This window comes from Sinocyclocheilus grahami, unplaced genomic scaffold (assembly GCF_001515645.1).
Source record: "Sinocyclocheilus grahami isolate Dianchi unplaced genomic scaffold, SAMN03320097.WGS_v1.1 scaffold306.1, whole genome shotgun sequence".
Lineage (NCBI taxonomy): Eukaryota > Metazoa > Chordata > Actinopteri > Cypriniformes > Cyprinidae > Sinocyclocheilus > Sinocyclocheilus grahami.
The window spans coordinates 729272-748996 of NW_015505485.1; the positions used below are offsets into that span (position 1 = coordinate 729272).

A 19725-nucleotide genomic window follows, 5' to 3' on the forward strand; every position below is an offset into this window, starting at 1 on the left:
CAGCACGGATCAGCTCCAGGCATGACGAAGCAGATATCGTCCTCTTTTGGAAGACCAAACAAAGTAGTTTCGAATCACGAATCACACAGTGCCTTCACGACATGGCGGCGGCAACAGCAATACTACAGCGTGAACATTTGGGCGGCGTTATGCAAATCTTCCCACATAGTGACGTAGACATGTGGGGGCGTGTTAGAACGAGATGTTTTAGGTAGGCGTGGTTGACTCTTAACTTTTATAAAGAATATCTCTTTGGATTTGAGACTTTAGTCTTTGCAACTTTACAGATCTTCTTTATGCACCAAGAGCTTGTAACACTCCAAAGAGAAAGGAAAAATTTTAATCGTATCATATGACCCCTTTAATATTTTATGTGCAACAACAGCATATGCTGTCTCAGTGGCCTTACACGATTTTAAATCTATTTTTTTTCAAACTTTATGATTTAAATGGGGATGATTGTACTGAGAATAACTTTCATCTTTTCTTCAACTGAATACTGTTTCCGTGCTTTTTTAATGTATTTTAAAGAGTTGGCAGTCAAAATTAAAACTGCTGGATGAAAGATATTCTTCATTCTTTATGACAAACAAGATAATGTGAATTACAGAATGTACAACGTTTTTAAAATCTATAAATTGCGGTGTACAGCGTTTATTATGAGGGGGTAGAATCCACAGCTCAGTACTCACTACTCAATACTCATGAGTACTTTTAAATAGGCTACTCTTTTACTCTTACTCAAGTAGTTTTTTGGACAAGTACTTTTACTCTACTCACACTACATTTTTTGGAAGGTAATGGTACTTTTACTTGAGTATATTTTTCCAGTACTCTTTCCACCACTGCTGATTTCCTTTGTGTTCTAATGTTCTAGGAGTTGCAAATAAATTATCAAAGCAGATGTTGTAGCTCTACCTCTGTTTTTCACCTCTTCTCACCTGGGCAGGATGTGGTGATGCTTTTATGTTTTATGATGCATTTCCCTTCTACATATGACTGGTCCAAAAGAGTGTGAAGTGCTTGCGCTCACAAAATCAGAGTTCAAGAATAAGTTCAATGTAAAATACGCGCAAATGAAGTTACTCATCTGTGCACCAGACTGCAGAAGACTGTGAAGGACATTGTGTCAGACATTGATTTCCATTCCACTGAAATCTTAATGGTCCAAAGTTCCGCTTCTAATTTGCTGCGCAGCAGTTTTGCATTCAGTGTGAACAGAATTTCTTTATATTTGGAAATGTTGACACATCACATGTGGTTATGACACAGTGTTAAAAGTGAAAATGGTCAAACAAATCCCATTGTTACAATTTTACATGTTGCTTTTCAGGGTTCGATGGAGAATCTCTTTACTTGGAATGACATGAACGAGCCATCTGTGTTCAATGGGCCAGAGGTCACTATGCACAAAGATGCACTTCATGGAAAGTGGGAGCACAGAGAGATTCACAATATTTATGGACTTTATGTGGTGAGGAACTGATGTATAGTCAAATATGGAATATTTTATAACCAACAGAAGAGAAGGGACAAACATCAATAACATTGTTACAAATATTTTATACTCTACCACCTGCATTAAATATTCTTCCAAATTAAATATTCTCTTTTACTTGATTTCCTCTTTGTACTATTTTGTAGCAAATGGCCACCGCCGAAGGTCAGATTCAACGATCTGGTGGAGTTGAAAGGCCTTTCGTGCTGACCAGAGCCTTTTTTGCTGGTTCTCAGAGATTTGGTGAATTCACGTGGTTGTTTTCACACACTGAACTTAAAGTTTGAGACATCGTAATCATTTTATTGTACATGTTGCGTGAAAGAAACATTTGGGTTTGTATATTTTCATCAGGTGCTGTTTGGACTGGTGATAATGCAGCTGAGTGGGGCCATCTCAAGATTTCTATTCCCATGTGTCTCAGTCTTGGGCTTGTGGGCGTCTCATTTTGTGGAGGTCAGTATTTATCTGTTTACTCAGTTGTAATAACTAGGCCCAAACAAACTTTTATTTCTTCGCTGATTTTAGGGGGAAATGTCTTCTAACATTTTAGAATAAGTATTGCAGTTTTATTAGTAACTGTCAAATTAGGAAAAATATTTAATAGCAAACACACAATGGACAGAGGATGTGTATAATTTGAACAGTCTACTATATGAATGATACAGTAAGGCAGTGTATTTTATATTTTGAAATCATGCTAATCATTTATCTCTCGTCTTGCATACAGCTGATATAGGTGGCTTTTTTAAGAATCCTAGCACTGAGCTTCTGGTTCGCTGGTATCAGACAGGTGCGTATCAGCCATTCTTCCGCGCTCATGCTCATCTAGACACCACACGTAGGGAACCCTGGCTCTTTGGCCCAGAGAACACAGCACTCATCCGGGAGGTAATCCGCCAGCGTTATGCTCTTCTGCCATACTGGTACCAGCTGTTCTTCCAAGCATATAGGACCGGAATGCCAGTCATGAGGTGAGCGAGGTCCCTGTGAATGCTTGCTTATGATATTGTTCATTATTTCATGCAGACTAGATTGTTTGTGAAGTCATAACTCAGTTTTTTCTTTCTTGTCTCAGACCTCTTTGGGTTGATTATCCCAAGGACACAGCAACTTTCACCATTGATGATGAATTCCTAATTGGTGAGAGATAAAAAAATAAATAAACGTAAAGTTTTTAGTAAAAAATAAATAAATCAATCAAATTTATAATGTATTCTGTTTTTTGTTGTTTAGGAAGCGATTTGTTGGTTCACCCAGTCACTGAGGAAGGGTCTCGTGGGGTCACAGCCTATCTGCCTGGAGCTGGAGAGGTGATACTGTAAACTTAAATACTGCATGAAATCAAAATCTCTCTCTTTCAGGAAATGCTGATAAAATGCTAGCTAGAATGAGCATATTTATGCCAATAATATTTTCTACCACCAGCTTTGTTGTTCATGCCAAAACTTTGCTTATCCTGGGGGCTTAAACGTTACAATTAATGGAAATGTATATAATATGTTGAATGGTACATTAGATTAACTCATGTTCATTTACTCACATTTTCAGCATGATGCTTCATCCTGTTTTCCTTTTTTCATATTTAGGTTTGGTATGATGTCCACACCTTTCAAAAACACAATGGCGCACAGAATCTCTACATCCCAGTCACTCTTAGCTCTGTAAGAGTCTTTCCTTGTTCAAGAAAAACATGTTTACTTGAGTTTTATATCCACCTCATAATTTAAAATGGTGTTAATTTCTGTTTTAGATCCCGGTGTTCCAGCGTGGTGGCTCTATCATCCCTCGGAAGGACAGAGTTCGAAGGTCATCTGCCTGTATGGAAAATGACCCATACACCTTGTATGTGGCCCTTAGCCCTAAGGTAAAGAGCTAGTTCTTTCTGTTGACTAATTAAACATTGTATAATTGAATTTAATTGGAAAAAAAAGAGTAACATAACTTTTCTTCTTTCTATCTCTCTCTTTCTTTCTCTTTTTTTCCACACTTTTTAGAAATTTGCTGAAGGCAAGCTCTATATTGATGATGGCCATAGTTTTAACTATGATGCAAAGAAAGAATTTATTCACCGGAGCCTCACTTTTGCCAATAATGCTCTCACCTCCAGGTATTTATATTAATCTGTCCTTTACTTATCTGCATCATTGTCTGAACATTTTTGGGTTCAATTCTATAAAAAATACTTTCCTTTATCTCAGCAACCTGTGCCCAGACTGTAATTTCTTAACCTCATCATGGATTGAAAAAGTTATCATTCTGGGTGCCAGCAAACCCAGCAAGGTGGTTCTTAAAATGGATGGTAAGATATTTATTCAGTTCTCCTGAACATTGTAATAAGAGAAAATACTATCTTATATTACAATGAAAATGACCTCAATGTCTGAGATTATATGGCATGCTAATCTTCTCATACTCTCTCAAACAGGCAAAGAAACCCCCGTGGACTTTGAGTTTGATTCTTCCATGTCAGTGCTAACCCTCCGTAAACCTGGGATGAATGCTGGGGACGACTGGACCCTGCTGCTGCAGTAGCTCACAGCTGGATCTCTATAGCGGCTGGGGCCAGATGACATGAGATCAAAAAAACAAAAAAAAATCACTTGAAAATTTCATCATTTGAAAATTTCACTCTTAATTCATAAATACATTGAGCACTTACAAATTCAACAATTCAAAAGTGAACAAGTGGTGCACTGGGTCAGAGATTTCTCAGTGCTAAAAAGAAATGGATCCAACTGGCAGGGTCAGACAGTAAATGCTTTCCATTATAAATGTAGTAATGTTGTTGAAATGTCAAAAGCTTTGTTTTTAATTTCGTGTAGTGAAAAGTAGTATTAAAATCAGATTAACTGAATCATACAGTGGCTTTAAATCATTTCAGGGCAGCAAATGAGAGTGTTAATTGTATTTAAACTCTCAGAGCACAGTGAAATCCCAGTCATTACTGAAGTGAATTGGTCTTTTAACAAATAGATTTGCTCCTTTTCAAAGATAAGACAACACAACAGGTTCACAGATCAAAGCTATTTTTCCTATTAGATTGTTAAAATGTTAAAGCTCTAGAAAATGGTTTAACTATGATCATATCAGGGGTTTTAGAGTTCAGTTTTGAAAAAGTAAATTCTTCATTGGAGACTACAAATAAGCTCTATTTGCTTATGGCCTGTTTAGTTAATTTGATGGGGGATCTTGGGTTTGGATTGTTTTATGGGGGAATAACCCACTAAATCTATGTTTATTTTGTCTTATTGCTTACATTTTTGTTTTCTAGAGCACTTGAATATGCTGTTTTTGGTGTGGGTATGGTGATTTATGTTTTGTGCCCGCAAAGCAGACCGTTTCAGGCACTTATAATTATTCCAGCCTGAAGATGGTTTGTGGAGTTAATTTTGTCATCCACTATAAAATTATTGATCTCGTCAAAATGACTGAAGTAAATGTTTTAAGCAGGGCCGCTCATGAAGGAGGGCTTTGTGTACATTCCCGTTTGACCATCTCACATTACTGCTCTGTGTTGCTGATTTTCCACTTGTTTCATTCCATTTTTGAGGGTGACCCTGAAATCTCTGAAAATGTGAGGCAAAAGGTAATGTCTACAGTTCTGATTGAGTGTTCAAATGAGATGGTAATAAAAATTACTGTACATTCCCAACTGCATTTGTTTGTCTTCCCTCATCTCTATGGCAGCACATTCATGGAAAATATTAAATTAACGTTTCGATTTGAAAAGTAAGTTATACCTAAAGAAATTGATGATAGTTGCTTATTCCATTTAAAATTACCTGCTTGAGATTAAATGGTATTAAGCAATAATACTGAAATAGATTGTGCCTTTTTTTATATTCATAGAACTACAAAATAGTTTGACGTTTTGTATAAACAAAAGTGGCGCCAGACTATTGAATTTTTTTAAATTATTAATCATGGTCACTTCCACTCAATTGAAAAGCTAAAATTAAGGTATCATTTTATGAACTTAATGGCTAATGTTTTTAAGTTTGACATAAGGTAGCTCAACACAAAAATCTTTGCTATTAAAAAATAAAAACAAAGGTACATATTACCAATACACATAATATACAAATAAAACAAACAGTGCTTTATTTTTCAGGTAGGTGTATTTAGCAGTAGCTTTCAAGAATTTGAATGAACAAATATCAAAATAAAACGCTTTATACACAATATACATCAATTATTCACTGATTCGTATTAAAACAACTATTAGTTCAGACTCTATGACTTCATTCAACAGCAGTGTGTGCTTTTTCTCTTTGTTTTGTTGTTTTAATAACATTAAAGGGATAGTTCGCAACAAAAATTATTTTAATTTACTCACGTTCAAGTTGTTTTAAACCTGAATGAGTTTCTTTCTTCTGTTGAACATTAATGTTATTTTGAAGAATGTGGGTAACCAAACAGCTGCAGGTCCCCAGTCACTTTCACAGTATTTTTCCCTCTAGCATTAAAGCCAATGGGGACCAGTAACTGTTTGGTTACCCACATTCTTCAGAATTTCTTTTGTGTTCAGCACAAGAAAGAAATTAATACAGGTTTGGGACAACTCGTGAGTAAATAATGACAGAATTAAAAATTTTGGGTGAACTATCCCTTTAATGACAAGTGGCAGCATGTTTTACTATTGTCTGCTGTGCACATCTATTTACAAGCACTTTTCCTCTCAACTGTTTACTTTCACTTTAGACATAACCAGCTGTGTTTATATGTAAACCGTGTGTGTTTTTGACAGTATTAGGCTAGCGCAACCAGATGCGAAAGACAACTTCCAGTAACGTTAATCAGGCGCTGTTTGACAGGCTTTTTAGCTTGCTTGTGCTTTAGGTGTACGCGCTCAGAACAGCACGCAAATGAAATGTTTAACCGGCAAGGCTTTAAAGCACATGTAAATAATGTACTTTTGTGATTGCGAATAAGTGTAGTGTCCCGTGAGTGTAACTACCGCTGAGTTAACATTTGATGTGAATGTGTGTCGCTTTGTACAGAGACGGAGGCGCCAGAACTGCAACTGATAGAATTTGCGCTGTAAAGTTCTCCTGTGTTGGAAATTAGCATTTTCTCACAACTTTAGTCCACACAAAACTTGTATTTGGAACAATCGTTTTATTTTGCACCATAACAAATCTTTATTTTATGAAAACTGGTTTCAATATAAAAAAAAATTCCCTATTGGACATGATGGACAACTATGGTAATGTTCTCAATTACAATGATTTTTCTTTAAAACATGGATTTGTATGTCATCCTAAAGAGATTTACAATGTTGTAAATGCCATACCAAAAAACATGGTATTATTAGTAAAAGGGATTCTTTCACATTACTCTGTGACATTCTCTCTCCAATCTCCTTGTCTGGGTCAATTGTTTATTAGAGATCATAAATGTAACAACAAATATATTAGAAGTGTTCATCCAAATAGAATTAAACGATATTATGTTTTCAAAGATTTTAACCCCAAAGAGGTGAAGGAAATGAGAATGAGTTATCTTACCTTTCCAAGTCTCCCTAAAGTGAAAGAACTTCATTTTAAAATAATAAATGTCATATACCCATCTAAAGAATTTCTCAAATCAAAATTTGATATTGGAGAAAACTCTTGTCAATTCTGTGAAATTGATATTGAAACCACTGAACATATATTTTTTAATTGTAATACTCAAAGTTGTTTTGGACTCAATTGTGCAGTAAAATGTCATGTATAATTACATGTGTAAATCCCCTTGAATATAAACAAATTAAGTTTGGTGTGCTTAAGAAAGATTGTTCACAACATTACTTGGTTCGTTCAAGTTGTTTTAAACCTGAATGAGTTTCTTTCTTCTGTTGAACATTAATGTTATTTTGAAGAATGTGGGTAACCAAACAGCTGCAGGTCCCCAGTCACTTTCACAGTATTTTTCCCTCTAGCATTAAAGCCAATGGGGACCAGTAACTGTTTGGTTACCCACATTCTTCAGAATTTCTTTTGTGTTCAGCACAAGAAAGAAATTAATACAGGTTTGGGACAACTCGTGAGTAAATAATGACAGAATTAACATTTTTGGGTGAACTATCCCTTTAATGACAAGTGGCAGCATGTTTTACTATTGTCTGCTGTGCACACATCTATTTACAAGCACTTTTCCTCTCAACTGTTTACTTTCACTTTAGACATAACCAGCTGTGTTTATATGTAAACCGTGTGTGTTTTTGACAGTATTAGGCTAGCGCAACCAGATGCGAAAGACAACTTCCAGTAACGTTAATCAGGCGCTGTTTGACAGGCTTTTTAGCTTGCTTGTGCTTTAGGTGTACGCGCTCAGAACAGCACGCAAATGAAATGTTTAACCGGCAAGGCTTTAAAGCACATGTAAATAATGTACTTTTGTGATTGCGAATAAGTGTAGTGTCCCGTGAGTGTAACTACCGCTGAGTTAACATTTGATGTGAATGTGTGTCGCTTTGTACAGAGACGGAGGCGCCAGAACTGCAACTGATAGAATTTGCGCTGTAAAGTTCTCCTGTGTTGGAAATTAGCATTTTCTCACAACTTTAGTCCACACAAAACTTGTATTTGGAACAATCGTTTTATTTTGCACCATAACAAATCTTTATTTTATGAAAACTGGTTTCAATATAAAAAAAAATTCCCTATTGGACATGATGGACAACTATGGTAATGTTCTCAATTACAATGATTTTTCTTTAAAACATGGATTTGTATGTCATCCTAAAGAGATTTACAATGTTGTAAATGCCATACCAAAAAACATGGTATTATTAGTAAAAGGGATTCTTTCACATTACTCTGTGACATTCTCTCTCCAATCTCCTTGTCTGGGTCAATTGTTTATTAGAGATCATAAATGTAACAACAAATATATTAGAAGTGTTCATCCAAATAGAATTAAACGATATTATGTTTTCAAAGATTTTAACCCCAAAGAGGTGAAGGAAATGAGAATGAGTTATCTTACCTTTCCAAGTCTCCCTAAAGTGAAAGAACTTCATTTTAAAATAATAAATGTCATATACCCATCTAAAGAATTTCTCAAATCAAAATTTGATATTGGAGAAAACTCTTGTCAATTCTGTGAAATTGATATTGAAACCACTGAACATATATTTTTTAATTGTAATACTCAAAGTTGTTTTGGACTCAATTGTGCAGTAAAATGTCATGTATAATTACATGTGTAAATCCCCTTGAATATAAACAAATTAAGTTTGGTGTGCTTAAGAAAGATTGTTCACAACATTACTTGGTTAACAACCTTTTTGAAGTTGCTAAATACTTTCTAAAAGATTTCTGAAAACCCCTCCATCCTTTCCTCACTTTTCTAATGAACTTACTTTAAAACATGGATTTGTATGTCATCCTAAAGAGATTTACAATGTTGTAAATGCCATACCAAAAAACATGGTATTATTAGTAAAAGGGATTCTTTCACATTACTCTGTGACATTCTCTCTCCCATCTCCTTGTCTGGGTCAATTGTTTATTAGAGATCATAAATGTAACAACAAATATATTAGAAGTGTCTTCATTGATAAACTTCATCCAAATAGAATTAAACGATATTATATTTTCAAAATACAACCATTAACATAAAAAAGATAAACAATAATGCATTATGGCAGTGTTTTTTTGTTTTTTAATTTAAAAAAAAAAAAAAAATTTAAATCTTGCATTATGGCAGTGTTTTTTTTTTATTTTTTTTATTAAGTACAAAATCTGAATACAACAAACTGGCATTAATTAGTATACAACAAAAATTCTGGTATGGAAGGCTCAACACAATAGAATCATAATAAGCTCCAGACAAATCATATAACAAAACATTCCAAGAAACATATTTACCCAGTCCTCATAAAACAGGGATTTGTTTCTGTGAAGAATATATTTGTTATTCCATATAGGAGTATTGTGGGGTGTAAAATTGTGTGTGTGTGCCAATTTCCAGCATAATAAGACTTGTTGGTGGAATGCTGATAGCTTCACTGGAAGTTTGGATAAAGCAAAGTCACATTTGAGAAGGAAGCGGATACCACCCAATTTACGAAACAAACATTATGGCAGTGGTATGACGACGATACAGACCTTGCTATCGACATTCTACTGCGACAAAAAAAAAAAAATCTACTGCGACAGTAAAATGAAAGAGCAAGGGTCGCACATTATATGCGTCATTTGTTGTGTGGTCAATAATGGCGGCGGAAAGCACAGAGGACCTGGGCAACAACGCGGAACTCACAAACCCTTCAGGTTTCCCTTTAAACGTTACCTAGTTATTTTTACAAGCCAAGAGAGAGATGCAGGAGATGACATGGTGATAGTATATGAGCAGAGTTTGAGTAACATTAGTTGCGTCTTTCTCAAAGCTCTGTCTGGCAAAATTCAACAAATTCGGCAAGTGTTCTCCTTAACATGTTATTCTTGTAAATGTTATTATTAGGGATGCACCGATGTATCGCCCGCCGATATTTATCGGCCGATTTTTCCTCAATTTACAACCATCAGCATATTGGCTATATAAGGAAAAAGACCGATATAACAAACCGATGGTTTAATTAACTGCGTAAAGGCACTGAGCTGTATAATGTCTGCTGCATAATCCTAGCGTTGCTGTGTGCACTTTAATGCTAATCAAATAACAAAAGACAAAAGATCGCACACTATTCTTAACTAAATAACTTTTGTAACTTTAATAAGTGTAGCGGACCTCATCTGAATGACCAAAACTTGACTGATGTTTTATTAAGTTTATTGCATCCTTTTTCACTCCAAAAAAAATCACCATAAGGGCTAAACAAAACATAGCACGGGAAAGTGCACATTAAACTCTCTCTCTCTCAGTTGCATTATCGTCAACATACAGCGAATTACACAAAACACTTATTACAACTAACAGTAAACAAATATATACAGATCTCATGACTTTTCGGGGGGTGCTTAATAAACTGGCAAACTTTAAATTAGAAGAACTGCGTGCTTTCATTACCCATATAGCTCCGTAGACTAGACTTATTTTTACAAGCCAAGAGAGAGATGCAGGAGATGACATGGTGATAGTATATGAGCAGAGTTTGAGTAACATTAGTTGCGTCTTTCTCAAAGCTCTGTCTGGCAAAATTCGGCAAGTGTTCTCCTTAACATGTTATTCTTGTAAATGTTATTATTAGGGATGCACCGATGTATCGCCCGCCGATATTTATCGGCCGATTTTTCCTCAATTTACAACCATCGGCATATTGGCTATATAAGGAAAAAGACCGATATAACAAACCGATGGTTTAATTAACTGCGTAAAGGCACTGAGCTGTATAATGTCTGCTGCATAATCCTAGTGTTGCTGTGTGCACTTTAATGCTAATCAAATAACAAAAGACAAAAGATCGCACACTATTCTTAACTAAATAACTTTTGTAACTTTAATAAGTGTAGCGGACCTCATCTGAATGACCAAAACTTGACTGATGTTTTATTAAGTTTATTGCATCCTTTTTCACTCCAAAAAACTGAATGTTAAATGGATCCAATCCATGTTCATTAGAAATTATTCGATGATGCAGCAATAAAACTGCTAGTATAATTTAATGCAGGTGTTTTTGAACTTTGCTGATTTAAAACATGATCAAAATACTATCTATTTTGATGCCAAAATTTCAAATAAGAGAGGAAGTGACAAATATCGGTATCGGAATCGACCAATAAGTGTTTGTTAAAATCGGTATCGGCCCCAAAAAATCCTATCGGTGCATCCCTAGTTATTATCCTTAACATTTACAGCGAAGATGGACAATTAAGGCTGGAATACACTGCACAATTGTTGCTCGGATTTTTGGCCCAGTTAACAGACTGTGCAAGTTGACACTAGTTGCCGAAATTTAGAACAGTCTTCAGATTTGAGTTGACAGATTTCATAGGAAATCACGTAGTGTATAATGGGCCTTTTTTTTTGCTTCAGACTATGTATTCGTCCTGTCAGAGCCAGAGAATATCAAACGTGCTTGATATTTTTAAATCAATTTTAGAACACACATTGTTTTCATTTGTCATGTTTCTGCATTAGTTTGTTGTGTTCAGAACAACCTGAAAGTCTGGTAGTCGGTTATCCTCAATCATTTAGTGTAGGATGCCCAGTTTTCCTCTGTAATCATTTACAGGTTGGCAAATAAATGATGCCTAGTGTTTTACAATCTGTTCAAATTTGAAAAGTTGTGAGTGTATTCCAGCCTTTAGGTAAAGCTTATCTAAAGGAAATTGTGATCATCTTTTTTTTTTTATCCCTGTTGTGTGACGTTTATCCAAGTGAAATGGCTTTTTAAACAAGAAAAAATACAGGGGGGGGGACTTATTTTGTCCATCTGGAATTGATTAGATCATTGTCATGTGCTAATTGCTGCATTCTCATGTGAGTGACTTGGTTGCTTGAGGTCACATGTCATCAGAAAAAAGCTGTGCAAGGGGGCGGGGATGTTAATGTTTTGTTAATGTCCATGTATATATTAAAAAATTAATATATACATGGATAAGTTATTTAAAATAAACATTGCAGTATTTAATAAAAAATAAGAGTGGTCAAATTTGATTTCATGGGAACTTATTACCATGCTTTGCAGCAATAAAACATAAAAAAAAAACAACACAGCATGAAAAGTAATGTCCTGTCCTCTCCTTAGTGTGTTTGAGGAGGCATTTGCAGCCGCTGGCTGGGACTTCCATTCAGACAGGCTGTGGGATCTGTACGCCGAGTGGGAGAAGGAGCAGGGCAACCTGAAGTTCACGACTGACGTCTACGACCGAGTACTGAGGGTCCCCACACAGCTCTACAACACACATTATGAAAAGTACTCTATGCTCATGAATCATATGTTATATGTGATAACATAATTTTGTTCCTCGCACAACTCCTCAGATTTGAGGCACACAATCCACTAGGGATGCACGATATATCGGCCACCATATCGGTATCGGCCGATAAATGCTCATTTTTTCTGTTATCGGTATCGGCCTGATAAGAAAATTTGGCCGATATCTTAAAGCCGATAAATAATGCATTATTTCCTTCAGAGACACTTCAGATGCGCGCTGTTCGTTTGCAGCCTTTTGTGCAATTGTATGTTGTAATATTGTGTTTATTTGATGTATATCTGATTTATCTCATATAGAATGCGTTTGGTTAAGTTAAAAAGAGCGCTTCAGTTTACCGGTGATCATCTTTAGCTCAGCACACGCAGCCCAAACAGCAGTGCACAACATTAATAACTATGATTGGGAATGTCGTGTATATAACATTCTAATGAGAACATTATTATAATAAAACGTTGTGAATTCTTTGGGTTTAGTTGCCGTGTTTCAGCGCGTTGTTATGGGAAGAGCGCATCCACAACAGGATCACACATTCTGACTATAGCATGCAATAACTGCGTCATTTGTCATTTCATATATAAGTTGTAATATTATGTTTATGTTGTATTAATATTAATCTCAGGATGCATTTCCTTGAGTTAAATAAGCTGCCAGCAAAACGCTTCAGTTTACCGTGTTCATTCAGCTCTTCAGCTTCAGCACGTGCAGCTCAACGGCTGCTATTTAAAACAGTGGTATTAATTTGTTACTTTTTCAAAATCATTGATATATTATTAATAACAACAACCACTTGTATTGTTCTCTTATTATTTTCATCAACAGTATGGTTTAGTAATTAAAATCATTTAATTATTGTCCGTGCAGAGGCTATTCCGTTTTATTGATCTATGGCGCATTCATTTTGATTCTTTACATGTGTAATGATGTCCAGTGACTTGTTTGCATTATTTATGCATTATTTTATTTATTTGTAAGACTTTTTTATGACTAAATTTGGTAATGGGAGAGTAAAAATATTTTTAAAACGTACACCGTTCAAACTAGGCTGCTTATGTTGGTGTTTGGGATGTGGCTTTTAATGATGAGACCTTTTTTGTAATCAGGCTCTCAAAAAGTATATAACAATTTGGATATAGATTTATCGGCCAACATATCGGTTATCGGCTTTCAAAAATAAAGAATAATCGGTTATCGGTATCGGCCAAAATTTTCATATTGGTGCATCCCTACAATCCACATACCACAAACACACACGCATGGATTTGTGAGAATTTTTTTTTACCATTTCTTCTCAAGCTCATATTCTGTGATCTCTTTCCCCCTTTATATTTAGATGCAGCTGAATGCATCAACAAAAGCCTAATTGGTAAACTGTCAAACACTTGCAGTTAAACACTTCAAATCCAGATCACCAAAATATCACAAAAATTATTTTGCTTTCAGAGTCCATAAAAATCATGATGACCCTTACGTTGAACAAGGCTGATGCTCTCTGAATTTCTGTCTCTTCTCTCAGACTGAAAACTCACCTAACCTCCCACCCACCTCAGGACGTCCTGTCCCCTGAGGAGTACAGTAAGGTGAGGAATGAGTACAAACCGAGCCAGATTCAAGCCAAAAAAGAGAGATCTGATATCTGCGCTGAGGAAGAAGAGAGACCACCAGGGGAGGAAGAGCCTGCAGACAATGGCAAGGACTCGGTAACTCACTTTTTCATCTGTAATAGAAGTTTTCTTCAACTGGTGTGATATTCTAGAGATGATCAATTTAATCGTTAATATATTTTTATGCAGGAAGAAGCTGTGCAGAAGATGCAGGAGCTTCTGCTGGTCAACAGAGAGGAAGTGTACCAACAAAATGAAGCAGAAGTCAGGAAGAGATGGAACTTTGAGGATGCTGTATGTTCTGAACTGTTTCTCAGAAAGATGCTTCATAGTGCATCAGGAAACACTTATGTTTTCTATAAAAAAAATAACTGACTAACCAGACTTGAAAATCTTGCTAACTCATACTTCAAATGTGTATGGATTGTGTATGAAGTTTTTCTGTCAATTCACCTTCCTGTTGCTTGATTCCTTCTCTCCTTTTTTCCCAGATTAAAAGACCTTATTTCCATGTGAAGCCTCTGGATAGAGCCCAGCTGAAAGCCTGGCAGAGCTATCTGGACTGGGAGATTTCAGAAGCAGAAACAGCGGCGCCTTTGGAAGGCTATGAAGGCTCAAAACAAGAGTGTGTAGCTGGGCACAAGAGAGTACTGATTCTGTTTGAACGCTGTCTCATTGCTTGTGCACTCTATGAGGAATTCTGGAATAAAGTAAGTAGAAGGGAGATCCAACAACCTGTTCTTAAAGATCACAATAGCTGCGTTTCCACTGTCGGGTCAAAACGGGTGTGCTAGTGCGTGCCGGTGCTAGTCGCGTTTCCACTGTCACTTCCGGGGTTTGACTGTGCCTCGTCGGGGCTTCCTAGGGGCCAACAGCCAGGGTTTTAGGCCAAAAGGACCTTAGGCCAAAGCAGGCCAGCTCGGGCTTGAGGAGTGGTCATGAACAAAGGCAGAGTTTCTCCAAGTCTGGAGAGTGCTAGCGCCGCGGATCATTTCATATAGTTAACAGCTATAACACCAGCATTAAAGACTTTTAAAATAATTTTAGCTCAAAACTCAATTTCAGACAGCAGCGAGTGTTTGAAATAACTTCTGTTTGAGATCCGATGTGGATTATGATCATCATACAAGGCAGAAATATTTATATGTGATGCAAAAGACTATGCACGCTAGCCATTACCATAGTAAACATGGTAAATATGACCGCTTGAAGAAAGCAGACAAATCATATAGGCTATCACAATCATGTATTTATTAAGTTACATATTTTATCTGTCAGTAAGTATAGTCTCTTTATACCTGACTGTCTGATGTTCATATTTAGCTCCACGCATGTCATAAAATATATCATAATCATAGTTTTTGTTCAGGAGCTCCCTCTGTGTGACTAATTTTGATCAATTATGATCAATGTATCACTTATTATTGTAAAACTGGTCAAACGTAGATGCTTTAACGACAAAAAATGCAAACAAATGGCCACTTTTATCATGTTCGTTTTGTGATCTCGCTTGTTCCAGTGATTTATTTCTGATTAGTTTTCTGATAAGCCTTCTCTTTGTTGGTGAAATGATGAGGTTGCGTGACGTTGTTCCAGAGAGGTGTGTAAAGGGCGGGTTTTATTGAAGCGCTGCGGAGCTTCTGGCCCAACGGTGGAAACGCAGCGTGAACCCAGCCCCCCCGGCCCATTGAAAGCACTGGCTCGACAGTGGAAAAGCAGCTATTGATCGGTTTATATGCATTTTGTAAGCTATTTATGTGTGTTACAGTATGTGCATTACCTGGCACCACACGGGCTGGAGGAGGTGCGTAATGTGTACCGCAGAGCTTGTGAAATCCATCTTCCGTACAAACACAGCATCCACCTTCAGTGGGCCTCGTTTGAGGAAAAACATGGTGAGACAGTAAGTTTAGCATAGAAAAAATAGACTAGCCTAAGATATGAAACATATTTCATAGAAATGTGGTTTAGCTACTGCTGGAAGTGTACATTAGATTCTCACATTTTGTTTCTTTTCCTTCCCATAGGTATTATATCAGAGGCACAGCATATTCTAGAATCACTTGAGATGACAGTGCCTGGTTTGGCTGCGGTGCGTCTGAGGAGAGTAGGTCTGGAGCGGAGAGCAGGACGTTTGGATGTGGCGGAGGCACTGCTGAAGGAGACGGTGGAGCAGAGTAAAGACAGTCCCCCACTCCATGCCTTCTACTCCATCAAACTGGCTCGCTTTCTTCACAAGCTGTGCAAGAACCCTGCCAGGGCCCGCACTGTTCTTCAGGAAGCCATAGAGCTGAGTCCGGTAAAACACCAGCGTTTGACATTTGATAAACACTACCATTCAAAAGTTTGGCGTCAGTAAGATAAAAAAAAGAATACTTTTATTTAGCAGGGATGCATTAATTGATCAAAAGTGACAGTAAAGACATTTATAATGTTACAAAACATTTCTGTTTCAAATAAATGCTGTTCTTTATTCATGAAATAATCACTGTTTCCACAAAAATATTAAGCAGCATAACAGTTTTTGTTCAGGAGCTCCCTCTGTGTGACTAATTTTGATCAATTATGATCAATGTATCACTTATTATTGTAAAACTGGTCAAACGTAGATGCTTTAACGACAAAAAATGCAAACAAATGGCCACTTTTATCATGTTCGTTTTGTGATCTCGCTTGTTCCAGTGATTTATTTCTGATTAGTTTTCTGATAAGCCTTCTCTTTGTTGGTGAAATGATGAGGTTGCGTGACGTTGTTCCAGAGAGGTGTGTAAAGGGCGGGTTTTATTGAAGCACTGCGGAGCTTCTGGCCCAACGGTGGAAACGCAGCGTGAACCCAGCCCCCCCGGCCCATTGAAAGCACTGGCTCGACAGTGGAAAAGCAGCTATTGATCGGTTTATATGCATTTTGTAAGCTATTTATGTGTGTAAAAATATCACATAAATTATCACACAGACGGCTCCACCCACAATGCCTCACGTTCCCATGACAACACCACCTCCCTCTATGATGGGCGGAGACATGAGTGGATCATACGGGAGCTATGGCAGCTGGTACCAGGTAAAGGATTGAATGAGCACATTAACGTATATTGTTAAAGCACTGCATTTACCCAGCAGGAGGCAATTAAAGCTTTAAAAGATTAAATGCAATGCATCTTGATTTAAAATGTGTATTATATACAAATATTGTCCCTGTGTCTCAGCAGCAACAGTATGAAGGGTATGGCAGCTACCAGAACCCGTGGAACCAGTACAATCAATACTACCCTCCCAGCTAAGTCCCTTCAAAAACAGAGGTCTGGGATGCTGCTTCATGTGATCCACTCACACATCCTCAATCCTCCAAAAGCCGTTGATAAACACTACCATTCAAAAGTTTGGCGTCAGTAAGATAAAAAAAAGAATACTTTTATTTAGCAGGGATGCATTAATTGATCAAAAGTGACAGTAAAGACATTTATAATGTTACAAAACATTTCTGTTTCAAATAAATGCTGTTCTTTATTCATGAAATAATCACTGTTTCCACAAAAATATTAAGCAGCATAACTGTTTTCAACAACAACAATAATAATAATAAGAAATGATTTCTGAAGGATCAAGTGACACTGAGAACTGGACTAATGGCTGCTGAAAATTCAGCTTTGCCATCACAGGAATAAATTACATTTTAAAATATATATAAAGAAAAGTTATTTTATATTTTAATAAAATTTTACAATATTACTGTTTTTACTGTATCTTTGATTAAGTAAAAGCAGTCTTGGTGAGCGTGAGACACTTCTTTCAAAAACATTCAAAAAAATTATAATGACCCCTTTTGAATGGTATTACTGAAAATTATCACAATACATTGCACCACAATACCAATATTTCATGACTCTGGGATTCGGATCCTCAGGATAATGGTAGATTGTATCAGAACCTTCTGGAGCTGGAGATGTCAGGTGACCTGCAGACTAATGGAGGTGGGATTCTACAGTGTGTGGCCAAAGCTCTTGCTGCTCCTCTCTCCCCAAAAACCAAAATCCTTTTCTCACAACGTGGCCTGCAATTTGCTGAGGACTTTGGGAGCACAGTACAGAGGTCAGAATTAATTCAGATCATTGTGGAAGTAGCTTCAGCACAAGTGATGAAACATGTTTATTATGATAAATTACAAATGTATTATTATTGTTATAATTTTTATTCACTACATTCTATTTTTCCCTGTGTCGATTCAGCATTACTAGGTTTACTTAAATGTTTCTTAATGTTTTTCTTGTATGTTATCAGTGTGTTGAGCATGTATGAGGAGCACCAGAAGCTGCTGAAGGAACATGATGCAAAGAGACAAGCAGAGAATAGGTGAGCTCAAAAAACACACAGGGATCTCCATTTTACATTCAGTTGTGAATGCTTTTTGAAAGTGTGCTTGCGTTTTTCCTTAAGCGATAATGATGATCCAGAAAAGATGAGCAAAATGGATGATGCATCTGCCTTGACGGCACCACAGACGGCTCCACCCACAATGCCTCACGTTCCCATGACAACACCACCTCCCTCTATGATGGGCGGAGACATGAGTGGATCATACGGGAGCTATGGCAGCTGGTACCAGGTAAAGGATTGAATGAGCACATTAACGTATATTGTTAAAGCACTGCATTTACCCAGTAGGAGGCAATTAAAGCTTTAAAAGATTAAACTCATGATTCAGTGCATCATGATTTAAAATGTGTATTGTATACAAATATTGTCCCTGTGTCTCAGCAGCAACAGTATGGAGGGTATGGCAGCTACCAAAACCCATGGAACCAGTACAATCAGTACTACCCTACCAGTTAAATCCCTTCAAAGATGGAGGTCTGGGGTGCTGCTTCATGTGAGCCACTCATATATCCTCAATCCTCCAAAAGCCACAGCAGTGCGTAACTTGAGCCAGTGTCAAAAGCGTGAGGGATAAATGTACAAATCTATTATGATGTTTTTAAAAGATGTTATCCTCTTTCCCTGAATTTTTGGTACTAAGTGCCACCTTACAACCTAAAATGCATTTGTAGATAGATATAGATATAGATATATACCTGTTCATGCTTGGTTTTGAAGTAATTTATCTGTGAATTGTCAAATTTATTGACTTCCTGAAATGTATTGTGAACATTTTTCTGTTGACCATTTTGTACCAATTATTTTAAAATGTTTAAATTTAGGTTTATTCTGTGCAGTCACCATCTTATAAGTTTAATAAAATATAATGCATACAAAACATGTTTTTTAAAATTCAGATATGTTGTAATAAATGTAGTTTTTACTTAATTGACTTTTCATAGATGAAAGAGACTTTCATTGTCATCTTGTATTTTATATATTTTTTCCATTTAAAAAAAAAGTGTTTTTAATGTTTCACATCTGTGGTTCTCAGCCAGGGGCCTTACTTTTTTATATTAAAATATTATTAATATATAACTAATATTAAGTGTATTATTAATGTGTATATAAACAATCTGTGTGCATTTATCAAAAGGTTAGGAACCACTGCTTTAAATAGTAAAGGTAATTTGCTATGATTGTCCAATTCTGATATTCAATTCAGATAATCACTGATGTGTTTTTTAAAGATTTTTAAACCCTTTTTCAAACATGAATATTACAATTTGGTATAGCACAATTCTTGATATTGACTATTTTAAGAGCTAAAAGTCACTGTATATGCAATATTTAGAAGCTTCTGCTTTAATTACAGATTTTGCCTTTACTTCCAAAGCCAATA

At 36.4% G+C, this 19725-nt stretch overlaps 2 protein-coding genes across 5 annotated transcripts in view; both read left to right on the top strand.

Moving 5' to 3' along the window:
• The window catches only part of LOC107601512 (neutral alpha-glucosidase AB-like), a 28841-nt gene extending 24005 nt beyond the window's left edge, over nucleotides 1–4836 (top strand). For all 3 annotated transcript variants that reach the window (XM_016293733.1, XM_016293732.1, XM_016293734.1), the window contains 11 exons: nucleotides 1334–1474; nucleotides 1645–1741; nucleotides 1853–1954; nucleotides 2229–2472; nucleotides 2577–2641; nucleotides 2735–2811; nucleotides 3088–3162; nucleotides 3252–3365; nucleotides 3496–3608; nucleotides 3700–3800; nucleotides 3927–4836. In XM_016293733.1, the coding sequence (XP_016149219.1) occupies nucleotides 1334–1474; nucleotides 1645–1741; nucleotides 1853–1954; nucleotides 2229–2472; nucleotides 2577–2641; nucleotides 2735–2811; nucleotides 3088–3162; nucleotides 3252–3365; nucleotides 3496–3608; nucleotides 3700–3800; nucleotides 3927–4033 (1236 nt within the window). In that variant the 3' untranslated portion in view covers nucleotides 4034–4836. The remainder of the gene's footprint in view (nucleotides 1–1333; nucleotides 1475–1644; nucleotides 1742–1852; nucleotides 1955–2228; nucleotides 2473–2576; nucleotides 2642–2734; nucleotides 2812–3087; nucleotides 3163–3251; nucleotides 3366–3495; nucleotides 3609–3699; nucleotides 3801–3926) is intronic.
• Nucleotides 4837–12152: 7316 nt separating this feature from the next.
• Nucleotides 12153–19200, top strand: LOC107601513 (pre-mRNA-processing factor 39-like). 2 transcript variants are annotated; one of them, XM_016293735.1, is made up of 10 exons: nucleotides 12153–12347; nucleotides 13886–14069; nucleotides 14163–14267; nucleotides 14465–14683; nucleotides 15742–15868; nucleotides 16001–16272; nucleotides 17875–18059; nucleotides 18249–18320; nucleotides 18405–18573; nucleotides 18726–19200. In XM_016293735.1, the coding sequence occupies exons 1-10, from the start codon at nucleotides 12160–12162 to the stop codon at nucleotides 18798–18800; spliced, it is 1596 nt and encodes a 531-aa protein (XP_016149221.1). In that variant the 5' UTR covers nucleotides 12153–12159; the 3' UTR covers nucleotides 18801–19200. The 2 variants fall into 2 exon arrangements, with proteins under 2 accessions (XP_016149221.1, XP_016149222.1); XM_016293736.1 differs by having other exon boundaries at nucleotides 18729–19200.
• Nucleotides 19201–19725: the final 525 nt, after the last annotated feature.

Excerpts from the sequence above, each read along its gene's own strand:
- LOC107601513 (XM_016293735.1), top strand. The coding sequence starts at position 12,160 with ATGTCCTGTCCTCTCCTTAGTGTGTTTGAGGAGGCATTTGCAGCCGCT. Across the intron at positions 14,684-15,741 it reads ATGAGGAATTCTGGAATAAA|TATGTGCATTACCTGGCACC; the intron begins GTAAGTAGAAGG and ends TGTGTGTTACAG. Across the intron at positions 18,574-18,725 it reads GCTATGGCAGCTGGTACCAG|CAGCAACAGTATGGAGGGTA; the intron begins GTAAAGGATTGA and ends CCTGTGTCTCAG.